The sequence below is a fragment of the Tachypleus tridentatus genome, chromosome 10 (genome assembly GCF_004210375.1).
Source record: "Tachypleus tridentatus isolate NWPU-2018 chromosome 10, ASM421037v1, whole genome shotgun sequence".
Classification (NCBI taxonomy): domain Eukaryota; kingdom Metazoa; phylum Arthropoda; class Merostomata; order Xiphosura; family Limulidae; genus Tachypleus; species Tachypleus tridentatus.
This window is the reverse complement of record NC_134834.1, coordinates 137962372-137978529: the sequence shown is the minus strand read 5'-3', so window position 1 is coordinate 137978529 and position 16158 is coordinate 137962372. Positions and strand designations below refer to the sequence as shown.

Sequence of the window (16158 nt, the reverse complement as noted above, 5' to 3'; positions counted from 1 at the left end):
ACGCAGGAACTTTATAAGTTCGGAATACATTTAAATATTTCATATACCTAACCACGCAAAGGTATTTAAAACACTGAAACTTTTCAGTTACAAGAAATCTGCTTCTAGCGAATGTACAGTTCTAATTCCTAAGTTTCACTACTGCATTTAGCCTTTTAAAGGTTAAAAACACTAAAGCTTTATGAATAATCTAGACTCTAATCTATACATAATTTTGTGTTATTACAACTGAATTAGTGAACAGGTACGTTAAAATGTATACTTAACAGAATTTAAGCGGCCATTTTTGTATATTTCAACAAAATGTATAAATATAACAAAATTAGGAAAAGTCATTGTATTATTAGATGTGCACAACTAGTCATTTTTTTTCCTGGAAAAGAAATATCTAACATATGTACCAAGCACGTAAAACAATATTTTTTTTTTTTATAAACACAGAATGATAATTAGTTTTCTTATAGTTATTACAGTTTCTTACACTAAACACAGATATTAAACATTCACTTATTATTATCTTTGTGTTTAGACAAATCGGATTGTGTAGTACAAATCGCCCACATACGACTAAAGGAAGGTTGAGATGGATCCAACTTTTCCATGATGTTCTTTTGAACACATTTTCATTGCTTTCTATGGCACAAGAAACGTGTACACTTTTCCGTGGTTCGATATTGCAAGGTATTCACTGAAACTAGTGCAAGAACGCCGTAGCAACAAATCCGTCCGGTAACAGTATGCGTTACCATGGTAACGATATCAAGATAAATGGTTCCTTAATCGTCCCCACACAGCCACGACTCGTTTCGTGATTAAATGATGCAGAGTAATGGCCTTCCAGTGACACATACACCTAAAATTGTAACTTCTTAGAACGATTTGTGTGATAGACAAGGCAGTCAGTCACTGAGACGTTTACGAACAATACATGATTGGACAGGAGGAAATTAGCATCATGGTCATTAAAAGGTTTGACATGATTCGCTCATTTCAAAAGAAATATATACATTCGTTTCACTCAAATAGTAGAATGTTAACACGAATTCAGGCAAAAATACTGATATTGAAAACTCGAGGCTCTTGAACTAGTAATTATGAACAGAAGTAAACTTGTTCTTCATATCTTCCAGTGTGTACCGTGTTTTTAAGGGGTTCGTTTAAAAAGGAAAGCAAGTTAACAATGAGGTACTGGCAATACGAATGACCGAACGTTAGCAATTGAGGTAGTGTTCAAGTAATAGCTCATTAAAATACATACATAAAATAAGATTTTTTGACACCTGTCTCAGTTCAACGGGCCTTTACATTTCGTCGAGAAAACGAGTTGTGGTGTATAAAAGGATTTTTGCACATGAGCTTAGATGATTATAAAATAATTTTTGTATTTTTGATCACTTTAAGAATATTTAATTTAAGTTATGATGTGTTTGTATAATTCAAACTTTACAGTACTGTTCCTGAAAATTAGACACAAAATCTTTAACCTACTATTGAAAAGGAGGGGGAGAGATTGGCGGGAATTTACAATAATAACAAATCCACAATTATAAGCATTCGAACTAGCTTTTAAAGCGAAGAAGATCTTCACACTTGTACAGCATTTCATGATATGCCAAAATATGTAAGTAATGCAAATTAATAATGGGTTAGAAATAGAGGGTTAAAGGTCAAGCAAGGTATGTAATATAATGACGCAGAAAGATGTAGTACTGTGATCACGGTACTGTTTAAGGAGAGTTCTTGTGTATATGGCTTTTTGCATTCTTGTTTCGTCTTGTGCATGGAATGAATTTTACTTCATTTTGAAATAGCTTTAGGGCCATAAAAGTCAATCTAAATTACCGCTTTGTTATTGCGCTTGTATTTGTTTATTTCTTTCATTTATCTAATTACCTGATTTTGATTTTTATATTAATCAGTTACGCATTTTTTTTAATTTTAGAAATAATAAAACATTTTTAGTATAGGTTGCATACTCAAGGTCAGTATGTGGATTTATATTATTTATAACCTACATATAGGCCTTGTTCATGCCAAATATATAAAATATATATACCCACTATATCGACGAAAGTTTATACTAAAGCCTATGGTGTAATCAATCCAAAGATGTGAAAATATAATAGCGTGCGCTATATGTCGCTTTAAGTATGTGTATTTTGTATTTCTAGCAAAACTACTGCCCCCTAGTGGTTCAGCAGTATGTCTGTGGACTTACAACGCTAAAATCCGGATTCCGATAGCCGTGGAGGGCACAGCACAGATAGCCCATTGTGTAGCTTTGTGCTTAATTCAAAACAACAACAACAAAACTACTAAGGTTATCTGCCGCCGTCCCTAACTTTGAACTACTGACCTTGGTGAAGACAGCCTGTCAACAGCACCTTTACCGCTCACCTCACCACAGAACTTAAGCTGCCACTCTACCGTATCAGACCTGAAATCCAAAATTCTACGATAGGTTCAGCCCACATTTTATTGTTTTAAGTTTATATTAAAAATAAAGATTGTATCGTTTCACTACAAAAGTACCGTAAGAAACATTTTAGAATTACGTTGAAAAATCAGCTTGTTTATATTAATTTTAGATATTTCTCAGTCAGAAAATGAATAATTTGTAATTTACATATTATCAATTTTCGAAAGATATCTAGAAAGTGTAAATGATCAAAAAAACGTATAAAACGTTAAAATGAAGGTGTTTTTGCTGAAAAATATTTATTACAAGCGATCATATTATCCTCTTGACTTGCATTATTATATAACATAGTTTGCAAGAATGGGCCCGTTACGGCCAGATGGTTAAGGCACTTGATTCGTTATCGAATTCCCGTCACATCAAACATACTCGCTCTTTCAGCCATGGAGGTGTTATTATGTTACGGTCAATCCAACTAGTCGTTGGTAAAAGAGTCGCCCAAGAGTTAGCAGTGGGTGGTGATGACTAGCTGCTTTCCCTCTAGTCTTACACTACTAAATTAAGGACGGCCAGCGCCGATAGCTCTCGTGCAGCTTTGCGCGAAATTCAAAATAAACCAAAGTTTGTAAGAAATAGTCTGATTTTAATCTGGTGGAATGCATTATTGAAAAGAAGAACGCAAATCTGTGAATGAATAAGAGTATTCATTAGATGTTTTGAGTAATAATAAGCAAAACAAAAATCATTGTTTTCATAAATAAGCTGCATAATTACTTGTATAAGGTTGACAGTGTACAGGGTTTGCACAATGTATTCTCAAGATGGCTAGCGTAGGTATTAAATCTTTAATTACAATAAAGTACAGAAGAACGTTTCGACCTTCTTTGTTAACCTGAAAATGATCTAAGAAGGTCGAAACGTTGTTCTGTATTTTATTTTAATTAAAGATTTAATACCCATACCAGCCGTCTTGAAAATACAGGGTTTCCATAACATTTAACAAGATGTCCCCAAGGAACAGGAATATTTTTGTGTTTATTTCCACTAATCAGTTTTATTTGGTAATTAGATCTTCGTAACCAGTCCCAAAACAAATCTAAATATTCACGACAATTGGCAGTAGAATCATAGATAAACAAAAACTTTCTGTGAGCCAATCTATGCACAAACGAAAACTGTCTTACCATCATATAAACTATTAAAGGTTGTGTACAAACTATGAATTACAACAAATGATTAAGAAAGCCAAAAGTGATTTTTCTTTCTTCACTGCCACTATGCGTCAATTTATAAACCACGTGCTCGTGACGTTAAATGAAGTAGATTTTTCCTATCAATTTGTGAAAGATTACTTTGAGAAGTGGTTAAATATCCAATTATTATATAAACTATTACTTTAGAAAATCGTGTATATTTATGTGCGTATTTGACCACTTATTACTGGCGAAATGATGGACAGAATATTATCAAACCTTGAATGTATTCTTAGGGTACAACGGAAAGTAGCATAGTGGTTTAACGTTTGGATCTGACTCGCATATATCATTCCCAAAGTCTCTATGTCTTCCCTGTGCGTTGAATCGATATGTCAAATAATAAAAAATATTAAAACAAAATCTCCGAAGACGGAAACATACGAAAGAAATCAATTAACAAGATTAGTGAACTGGGCCTTATAAATAAACATTTACTGAATACGTCTACTTAGGACAACTGAAACTTTCAAACAAAACAATGGGTTTGGTAAAAGACTTAAACATCACGAAAAAATAACATTGTGGAAAACATAACCATCAACAAAAGTATGTTTTAGAATTTATACTAACTGGATGCAGTTATGAACACGAGATCCTATATAACATGGACCGGTATATAAAACTTAAACCTACTAACCGTTACTACAACGCTAATTAGCAGGTACAAACTTGAACAATACGATCGCTGATACTTTCTACAAAAACGAACGAAGCGGCAGGTCTTTTTAATAAGTTGAATAATACATAGTATGACAACAGGTTTAGTAACCAATACAACATAAATATTATTTTTCTCTTGAATACAGTTTGTTGTATATATAGTTAAATTAAATAATTACCCCCAAATGAAGCCAAATTAGTTAACAAATTCATGAAGAAGGGCTGCGTTAAAAATAGCAAATCCCAACTTATGATTAATTATATTACAACCATAATTGTTTTAGCCATAAACAAAACACATTAAAAGTAAACAAAACACACTGCATATTTTTTTTAAAAAAACGATCCTAAGGTAAAAGCTACAACGTGGGACTATAAAATTTATCCTAGGTTTTGGAGGTGACTATGGAAATAGGACCCACATTGCGGTGGGAATACAACGTCTATCAGTCTCAACCTCCAATTCGCTAGTCTCACATAAGAAGATTAGAAATTTAGAAATTAGAAGAGCGAATTGTGGGTGTTCAATCCCAAAACGTTCCACATCTATATCACCCCTCATTGCCTGAAAACAGTTGTGGGAAGGTGACTGCTCTCCCAAGTTAAAATAAGAATAAGAAATAGATAAACATAAAAAATATGAAAAAATAAATAAATAAAATAAAAAAATAAAAATAAGGTACTTACCTCTTGAAGTTAACATTCCTGCCCCCAATATGGTAAAGGCACTAATTAACACGACATCAGTAAGGTGATAGTTAACTAAAAATGCAAAACGCAAACTAACGTGGCAGGGGTTTAGTTTAGAGAGAGAGAAATCAGAAGAGTTCTCTCTCCAACTGGGGTGTTCAGGAACGTTGTGGTTCCTCTTCGTCCCCTTTCGTGAATTGTTATTAGGAATAAGTTTTTTTGTGTGTTTTTTTTAATTAATTATTATTATTATTTTTAATTCTTTGGGTGGAGGATGTCTCTCTAAATGTTGTCTTGGGTGGAGGCAAAGGCAGCACCAGTAAGAAAGGCCGAGACCTGTTCCGAAAGGAAGAAGTCAAGCAAATGTCAACATGAATAGAATTCAAATCGAATCAAATCAAACGGCGCGATTCGGGGTCTGGCAATAAAGTTGCCTGGGATCTATAAATCCAATGCCTAAGTTTTTTGCTGTGGGGGGAAACGGCAGTGCCCCGAGAAAACCCACTTTCACAGGACAGGCGCCGAAAGTTTTGCCTGTCGTGTGCCCGGTATCTGAAAAAAAAAAAAACATGTTAATGACATGGATTTATTTATTTACATTCTTTGTTGAGTAATTTGTGATTCTTGAAATATGTTGCAAGGTGAAATGTATTTTGTTGGTGCACTGGATAATTTGTGTAGTGATGCCGTTAGTTTGTTTCTATTTTCTAGGCCCGGCATGGCCTAGCGCGTAAGGCGTGCGACTCGTAATCCAAGGGTCGCGGGTTCGCGCCCGCGTCGCACTAAACATGCTCGCCCTCCCAGCCGTGGGGGTGTATAATGTGACGGTCAATCCCTCTATTCGTTGGTAAAGAGTAGCCCAAAAGTTGGCGGTGGGTGGTGATGACTAGCTGCCTTCCCTCTAGTCTTACATTGCTAAATTAGGGACGGCTATCACAGATAGCCCTCGAGTAGCTTTGTGCGAAATTTCCAAACAAACAATCTATTTTCTGCTTTTAGATAATATTTGTGTGATATTTCCGTTATTCTCTCTCTTATTGTTGGTAAATTGCTAATTTGATGTATATAATTTGTTGGCGTGAATGATGGTAGGCTGAATGCAGATTTTAATATTCTGTTCTGTTGAACTTGGATTTTTTGGAGTGTGTTGTTTGACATATTGTATGTTACTTGACATCCGTACTCTATTAGTGGACGGATGTAAGCCTTGTATATTTGTATAATGGTGTTTGGTGAGCATTTCGATTGTTTACCGGTTATAGTCATTAGATGTGAAATCCTTTTTCTGATTGATGAGTGTATATTGTTTATATGTTTTTTCGATAGTTAACTGCGACTGTCGTGCTTTTATATGCGGCTCAAGGTGTACATCCGCATAAAGTAGTGCCAAGTTCTTAAATGACCTTATTTTTAACTAATTTCACTTTGTATCTTGTATCATAGGATCGTTTTTATTAAATATGCAGCATATTTGGTTTAATATTAATGTATATGCAAAAACGGCTCGTTTGGGTTGAGAAAATATTTTCTCAAATATGAGTAGTTAATTTTCAGTGACTACTACTCACGTCAACTTTTGATAGTGATAACAGCAATATTTTATACATCACATTGTAATGATGTTGTAAGTATCAGTGATCAAATATATGTTATTTGATAAAAAATTCTACAGGTGAGATGCAATCCTTTATCACAATACTTACCTCCCCATCAAAATTCAAAGCTTCTTCTTCAGTATAACCTAGACTTCGCATACGTTTCAAATACGTTGTCGTTATTGGCAGGCTGTAATCAATGTCTATTGTTAAGGGTGTAGCGCTGTTGTCGCCACGTGCTGATGAGACAGACTCTGGGGAAGTGTTACCGCTGCTGGCGCCATGCTCCTTGTTGCCATGAGAACCACTCTTTCCGCCAATTTCTGTCCCGACATGCATTCTTTTCTGACAATCGACACAGGACATCAGAAAGTGAGTTACCGCTTCCCGCGGCAGGAAGGCATACGTTTCGGCAATCTGAAGAAATAAGTAACAGTATTATCATTTACTTCATTATTTGCAAATGTATTTTGATACATAATGCTACAGTCCGTAAACGTGAAAAATACAAAGTTGGGTAAAGTTTGTTAACTATTGCTTTATATATATAGGCAAATTTTTTGATCTGGTCATGACTTTATTGTCGGCTTAATTCTATTATATGTGAACGAAAAAGTTGCCATTTCTAAAGTTCATGGAGCGAGTTCATTATACACGTGTTGAAGTAGAATATTACTTTCCTTTTTATTGTTAGTTTTATTCATGCTACCTGATTGTTTTTGTCTGTTAATGGATCCTTCTCTTTTTCATTATTTGCTCGAAGAATATGTTACTTATATTTTCTTCTGTGATGCTGATACCATTCCTTTGAAAAAAACATCAAGAAATTACTTTTAAAATATATTGGAAATTAATGAAATAACAGTGATGTCAAAATAAAACCCGTAGCAACTTTCAGGAATGTGTAAACATTGCATTGAATCCATCGTACTAATAATTATTGTTTAAACAACCCATACTACTCTGACACTGTATTCTTCTGACGCAAGACTTTCAAAATACACTTTATTATGTATTACGTTTTCACATAATCCGAAATGTTAATATATTTAATATTTCAATATATTTTTATCGATGTATTTTAATATACAAAGAACAATACAATTGATGTTAATGGTTCTTACAAATAGTTATTACAAATATTGGCACAAGTACAAGAGTTGTATAAATATAGACAGTCTGGTCTAGAACTGAATATTTTATCGATGATCCGAGTCCACGACGAGCACATTAATTCTGAGTTGATATTGTTACACTTCTCTAAATGGCTAGCTCTTTATTCTTGGCTGGTTACAAACTAATTTTTCTCCGACGAAGATATCTAATGTCCTCGTAGGAATACTAATGTCCGTCAGAAGTTAATTCACTGATGTTAAACGGTTTATAATGTTCGAAATCTATAAATATTCCTGGTTAAATATCTATAGTTCCCAATTAACAAGCGTTTATCACAGGTAGAGCATCGTTTATTGTTTAAAATATACTAACTGTTGCAAACTAACAATATATAAAAAACTGTCTTACAGCGTGCCAATTTATTAATGTTAAGGCGAGGTTCTAGAAATTTCAGTTGGCAACAATGTACAACGTATTTTGCTCATTCATACACTCGAGAACTTTCTACAAATTTAGAAAATAAGTGGGAATTTTGCGACGAATATTTAAATAGTGAAGAGGTTTGTACATCCTTATATCGCTCGGCGATTCGTATACCTGTAGAAAACATCTTCAACAGGTGAGCCTAATTACTCACTGTCATGATTGTCACTCAGTAGGAAAATTATTTACGAAATCCTCGTCGATCATAAAAAATGTCTGATATAAATTTATAATGTCGTCGTCTGAACACCTGTTTGTTATTTGTTTTTTACTTAATTTCTTAGCCTGAGCTCGAGTCACAGCAAACGAAGAAAACATGTCTGGATTCTCTTCAACAACATTATCATCTTTAAATGAAATAGAAATCAGCTCACAAACCATATGAGCTTCAGCAACAACTTTTCATTTTCCTCCAGCCAAATTGTTTCCAAACAATAATGATACACCCTTAACTGGTCTCGAAACTAGGTCTGATGTTAAATAAATGTTACGAAAAGGAACATTAAACAAAGCTACCCTTATACCCTGAGCAATAACAGACTTTCCAGTGGCAAAACTCGAATTCAAAAGCAATATTCCTTCTAAAAACAATGACTGAATATCCCCAGTACCATGTAGAATACGTATTGGTATGGGATTAGCAGTGTCATTAGCAGCTGGATTTCTATAAGAATCTTTAAATTTAGTGGGTTGAACAAATACGGGTTTATACTAAGATGACAGGAATTACTTTTTAAGATTTGGTTTATTTTGAATGTCGCGCAAAGCTATACGAGGGCTATCTGTGCTATCCGTCCTTAATTTAGTAGTGTAAGACTAGAGGGAAGGCAATTAGTCACCACCACCCACCGCCAACTCTTAGGCTACCCTTTTACCGACGAATTTAAACAGTGTACAAGTGAGGACCTCAAATGCTACTTGAATGAAAAGAAAGTTAAAATACTGCAGAAAGCAACTGCTCTTTCCATTGATTTCATTTTAACACATAAAACAACTTTTCATAAAAGGAAGGCCAGGCATGGCCAGGTGGTTAAGGCATCCAACTCGTAATCCGAGGGTCGCGGGTTTGAATCCCCGTTGTACCAAACGTGGGGGCGTTATAACGTGTCGGTCAATCCCACTATTCCGAGGTGTATAGTATATTAACTGTAGCAAACCAACAATGTAAAAAAATACTGTCTCAAAAAAAAAAAGCACGAATATTAAAATAAGTTGCAGCGTTGTCCTGCTGAAAGATCCAGTCATTTCCACACAAGCGAGGGCCTTCAGTCTATAAGGATGCTCTCTCTAACATGCCAATGTAGCAAAGTGCTGTTTGACGCCTCTGTATAACCTAAAGTTCCATTGTTCCATGGAAGCAGAAAGCACCCCAGATCATGATGGAACCTCCTCCACTGTGTCCACTATAAATATATAGCGTTACTTTCCTCTGTGATACAACTTCTTACATTAACTCTACACGTTAAAACAGTGAGAAAGCCATGTTGTTTTGATGAGCAGAAGATAAGACTAGATAAAACTTACAGTTTTAATAGCAAATCCGTTATAACTATATCTACAGTTTGTTACGTATTTGTAGTTCTATCGTTAAACTGTGAATCCTTTAAAAATTACACTTGTTTTTGGTTGTGTAACGATTGAAACATGACGTGTGTAATATAATAGCATCGTTTACTCATAATATTGTAACATGACTTTTCCCAGGCCAACTCAATATCAAACAGAAATATATAGCTACAGACAGACAGTAGAATAAACAAATACGTTCAAATTAACTGACTAATAGGCACATACAGAGACTGATAGCTATATTTCTGGATATATACATGAAAATAAAACATAGAGAAGAGAGAAAGAAATATGTTTCATATACGTTCTGTAAGAACTGAGCAGAAAACTACACAGAGAAATAAATGTCTATTGCGTTACTTTCCTCTGTGATACAACTTCTTACATTAACTCTACACGTTAAAACAGTGAGAAAGTCATGTTGTTTTGATGAGCAGAAGATAAGACTAGATAAAACTTACAGTTTTATACGTTCGTTTCTGACCAGCATGCTTGCCGCTCCGTAAGTCCATATCTACGTGAACTTCATAGATGATGTCGAAAAAGTTTTCAACAACAGCTACTTTTTTGTAAACAATCTCTTCTTTTCCGGTGCTAGGCTGAAGGTAAGAGAAAAATATAATAAAGTCCAGTTTCAAAAATGTGAACTGAAATATAATTAATTAAAATACGAAACACAGACAGAAAAATAAACCGTAAGTTATAGAAATAACACTTGTACTTCCCCTTTTTTAGAAAAGAAAAATGATTACTAGCGTTGGGGTATCTGTCTGTAAATTTGAGTTTTATTTAAACATATAAAAATTGCGTAAATTATTTACAATCCAAATTACTGAAAATATTTAGGAAAATTAAATATGTACACTGTTCTTTGTAAATTTAATAAATTTTTCTGAAATCTGGAGAAACAAAACCGAACATTTCTTTATTTGACATCTTCAGAAGACATTTGATATATGTAATGTAAGTGGGCGCATTTTCTTTTAAATTTTAAAAAACAGTATTCTGAGATAAGGCACTCTACTTTCCGATACAATGGAAATGCTCAATGTTTGTTTGAAATTGAACATAAAGCCACACAATAGGCTATCTAGCTGTCCAAGATGGAAGAAGATGTGCAGATGTAAGTCAAAAGCAACGTTCTAGTTTTTAATCAGTAAAGTATACATAAAGTATATATAATATTAAACTTGATAGATACAAATCAAAGATCAAAACATTAACTTCTTAGCAATATAAATGGTCAGGAGCGTTGATTGTTAAGAAATTTCATGTCTAAAGAAATTTCAATTATATAAAAATGGTATTCTGATCTTTCCATTAAACTATCTTCTGATTAAATCCCTTTACAAGTAGCATGTAAAGATCTAATAAAATTCATAAGTTGGAATCTGGGTGAATCTAATACGAGTATCTTCTATTGCCTTTCCACCGTAAATAAGACTATGTTCTATTCTATATTTCCAAATGATCATATTTTCTAAGAGAATTCTTTGTTATTTTTTGTGCTTTAATTGAAATATCTTTAATATATTGTAATACTGTCTACCGTTTAGTAAAATATTAGAAGGGTTTTTTTACTGCATGATTACGTAAACACAAGGACGAGAGAAACACATTTTGTATTCGCTAACGAAGATCAAATGTGAAGAAAATGTTCTAAAGTTACTTTTAATTATCACTTTGGTTATTGTTAAATTGATTTTGTTGTAAAGTCACATATTCTTGTTTAGTGACAAAGAAAACATCGTCGTAGTAACATACAACGTGAGATTTGAAAGGAATTAGTTAATAGGACTTAAATCTAATATCTGAACCTAACTGACTGTAAAAGATAGATGTGTCTACTTTACCTTCATGGTTTGATTTCTGTTAAGGAAGGTTATCCCTTAAATGAGAAACACTGTTGGATATAAATCTAATAATGTTGTCAGTTTCTTCATAACGTAACCGAAAAACGAAGCAATAAAATGGCACTCTAAATACCAAGTTGTTTTTGTATGTGTGTGGTTGACTGCTGTTGATTTAGCTCTGACTAAAACACGGAAGGCATGTGTGTATATTGATTAGGACATGATGGTTCTGCTCTTGATTGAAACTGTGTACCTCTTTCTTGATATTTATGTATTTGTATATCTATCTGCTTGTTTATCCATCCATACAAACGTGCATATAGTGTAGACTGGCATATTTATACGAGTGGTAAGGTCTCTGTACATTGAAAACGAGCATATTTTACCTTTAATTTGTAGGTTTCCAATCGTTAATAAAACTTATAAATTTAAACAAAAAAAACTAAAATATTTAACATATATGTAGTATTAAGTTACTTTCAATTAATTTTCTGAGTAAAAACTCCAGAGAGGTTTTATGCAGAATCCGCTTTCCCACCATATATTATCTTTTCTGGTATAGAAAATACTCAAACTTGACGTTTCTTAGATCATAAGATTTTCAACATTTTCTTTTGGTCACTTTGATATGTCTCTTAGCATTTTGATTTACATGTGGACAATAAAAGATAGGAACTCTTGTTCCGGTTTTGATACTTATTACAAATATGTAAAGAGAGGATATTACGTGTTCACATTTCAACTTCCTGATGTGTGTTTAGAAACGTTTGCAACTTTTCACTAAATCTTTATTATAAAAGCATCAGATTTCTAAGCTAGATTCACTCTTTACTTTTAGTGTTGTTCAGTTAGAAAAAAAAAACCAACATCTTCATTTTAATGAACTGTACATTTGATTTTGAATTTATATTTAAGATGTTTAATGTATTACATAGAAACTTTTGATCTTTAACAGCTTTAGAGGTTTCGAATTTCCTTCCACAGTACCGCATGATACCGACAAACAGCACGTTTTAAAGACTAAGGTTTTTTTTATGGATGGAGTGAAATCCCAGAACAGCAGTCCAATGTAACGAAGATGAGTAGAATACATGTATGTCACTTTATGAATAGTGTCAGGTAGCAGTTGGCAGACTTCAGTAAGTAGACGTAAAATACCTTACCTTAAACGCCTTACTTCATGCAATTGTAAAGAAAAGAGTATTCATTTTTGGACCATAGAAAGTTACAAGTGTGAAAAAAGAACATTATATAAAATGGAAATATAAAATATGTATATAATAAGTGCTGCTAAATACACTTACGACTTTATAAGTTTTACTGCATAAAGTTAGGCTCAGCATGGTGGTTACGGCACTCGGCTCGTAATCCGAAGGTCGCGCGTTCGAATCCCCGTCATACCAAATATGGTCGCCCTTTCAGCCGTGGGGGCTTTATAATGTGACGGTCAATCCCACTATTCGTTGGTGAAAGAGTAGCCCAAGAGTTGGCGGTGGGTGGTGATGACTATCTGCCTTCTCTCTAGTCTTACACTGCTAAATTACGGACACTAACGCACATAGCCCTCATGTAGTTTTGCGCGAAATTAAAAACAAAAACCATACCCAAACTGCATGAAGTTTAGACGCTAAGCCTTTATTAAGTGCTGTAGTCATTAATACTAACAGTCATATCAGAAATTAAAAAGCTTATTTGTTTGTTGATTCATAATTTTCATGCAAAACTACAAAAGAGTCTATCATCTAATTTTGAATTACTACAATATAGGGAATGCAGCTAGTTAGTAGTATTCACCGTCAAGTGAATCGAGGCACTATAGTGCACTCATAGTCTCAAAGAGTACGAGTACTGTCTGAAGTAATGTAAGTGTACACGAAGGTTTTGAAGAATATTATCTAACGTCCAGTTAGGAAACTCTTAATAAAGTGCTACTTGGGATTAGAAATATATTTGCTAGAAATCAAATTGTAATAGGTACATGGGCAATAAAAATAGGCAAGAATTAATCTGAAAGCAGTTTTATCTTCAACACATAAGTGTTTGTTGTTGTTGTTTTTATCATGTACCTTCGCAGGTGCAAATACATGAAAGTTAATAGATATTTGAAGCACATTTATTTACGATTTGTTTAAGTGTGAGTAAAATAATTCAAGAAAGAAGTTAAGAAACAAATCTTGTGGCAAAGAAATAAACAGTAGTTTAACGTTTTCAATTGTTAAATATCATTTGATATTATGTTGTATTTTTAGTATTTGAACTTTTATAGGGAACATTTTAACGCTAAACTTAAAGACTTTGGAATAACAAGTTGAATTAATAGGTTATCGATTTAACTAAATACTTATATATATATATATAAACAATTCATCAGTAGCATTATTCTGGTGACTGGTTGTTAAAATGGGTGTGTTAGGAAAATGTGTATGGACCATCAAGTTTTATTATTTTTGGAGACGCCCTATGGGATGACTAACTCCAGTGGTCAATCTGTTAAGTATTCTTCCTCTCAAAACATTGGTGCTATCCTTACTTTGCACTAGGTGACAATAAATGCAGTTATATGTGTTATGTTTCATTGTAAAGACTAGTTTTCTATTTATTTTTCAGTTTGCAAAAAATTTATGCTTATATTAAATAAATAAATATCTGTAATTAACATCATAATTTTTTGTGTGCAAAAATCTGACGTTAAGAATTTGATTCAAGAAATAATATAATCACTGAATTACTTGAAGCAGAAAAAAACAAACGGGGAATTATCTATCCAGTCTATGCATGTAGTGCAAAGAAATACAATCCGCCTCCACTTCATGCTATAGTATTTTCTTTATACACTATGTTTTAACACGTGGATAAGAGGTTTTCCAAATATGCGTCGCCTTTATAATCTACTTTACACTGTTCAGTAAATATTATTTATACATTATGCCTGGGTGCACAGCCATACGCTTGCTCTTTCTGAAACTTAAAAAAGCGTATTAGATTCTGCAAACAGTCCATAGAAAATAATTAACGAGTACTACATAGCCCATTGAAGGAATACTCTTACTACCACACTGACACAGGACTGATCGATTTCAGTGTCTCTGCTTGTCAGGAATGGGACGTTTCTTGGTTCATGAGCACGTGCTTGCCGTAGTCTCGAGGTAAGCAATAAGCCGGAGAGTTTGTTTGTTTGTTTGGGAATTTCGCACAAAGCTACTCGAGGGCTATCTGTGCTAGCCGTCCCTAATTTAGCATTGTAAGACTAGATGGAAGGCAGCTAGTCATCATCACTCACCACCAACTCTTGGGCTACTCTTTTACCAACGAATAGTGGGATTGACCGTCACATTATACACCCCCACGGCTGGGAGGGCGAGCATGTTTAGCGCGACGCGGGCGCGAACCCGCGACCCTCGGATTACGAGTCGCACGCCTTACGCGCTAGGCCATGCCGGGCCAAGTCGGAGAGAAAAGCACCATCAATTTCTAATTATCAGTTAATCGCTATCTTTCTATTTTTTATCCTGCTACATGATCACCAAGACAGTTTTTATTAAATATTTATTGACTTCGGCCAACCTTTTTTTTCTGAAGGCACAGTGAGTTCAAGAGTGGAATTAGAGTAGCATTTGAGAATTAATTATGATAAGTTAGGAAAGATAAAGATGTTGAAGTACATGTTTCACAAAATCACACTTCCCATCTTCCTTGCAAAATACTATTAAACAAACAAAAATACAGTCGTGGAAATTAGAACAACACTATCAGAATAAATCAGATTATTTAACATTTTCTTTTTATGACAATGCTCTGTACATGTCATACTTGACTCAGAAAGACAACAACGCTATTTCTTTTGTGTGTGTGTTGTTGTTCTTTCCTAAAATATCATAGTTGTTATTAGGTTATTTTTGTTATTCGGTTATTTTTGTTTTTTTCTGTTACTCGATGCGCATAATCACTATATTTTTAAAATAACCATCATTGTATAATATTGTAATGGTAAATATATTGCTTCTATGCGCAAATTTCCACAGTGAATGTAAGACATGCTAGGTTATATTTTTACCTGAAGTAAATACTAAATATTATACTACTAGGTCTCTTAAAATGTTTTGTAATTTGAATATTACCAATATTTTAATACTAGATAAGTCCTTTTTTATTGGAATTATATATTGTAATAAAATTATCATTACTACCAAGTGTCTAAACTTATCTTTTCTCAATAATAATTTGTACGCGGTCCCACTGTGAATCAGAGGGTTCATTATTTGCATCCATTTGCTACAAAAACGAACTCTCCACTGTTGAGACAGTAAATACGCTTTAAGAGTAACAGTGAACTCTCATTATCTGGTGAGATAAGAGTGACCAACGAGTTAGCAATGAGTGTCCAATTTTTCAATTGAAAATTATTGACAGCAAAGAGTCTAAAAATGGAACAAATAACTTATTTCGAAACATCTATACGGTGACTCTGTAAATTATTTAATACATAATCACGTCATTTAGGTAATAGTAACTCATTC

General features: G+C 33.7%; 1 protein-coding gene across 1 annotated transcript in view; it reads right to left on the bottom strand.

Annotated features, from left to right (window-relative positions):
• Positions 1-16158, bottom strand: part of LOC143230435 (nucleolar protein 4-like) — a 75621-nt gene that overhangs the window by 32354 nt on the left and 27109 nt on the right. Inside the window, exons 2-3 of the mRNA XM_076463979.1 lie at positions 10250-10387; positions 6729-7037 (exon numbers count right to left, since the gene is read on the bottom strand). Coding sequence (XP_076320094.1) covers positions 6729-7037; positions 10250-10387 — 447 coding nt within the window. The remainder of the gene's footprint in view (positions 1-6728; positions 7038-10249; positions 10388-16158) is intronic.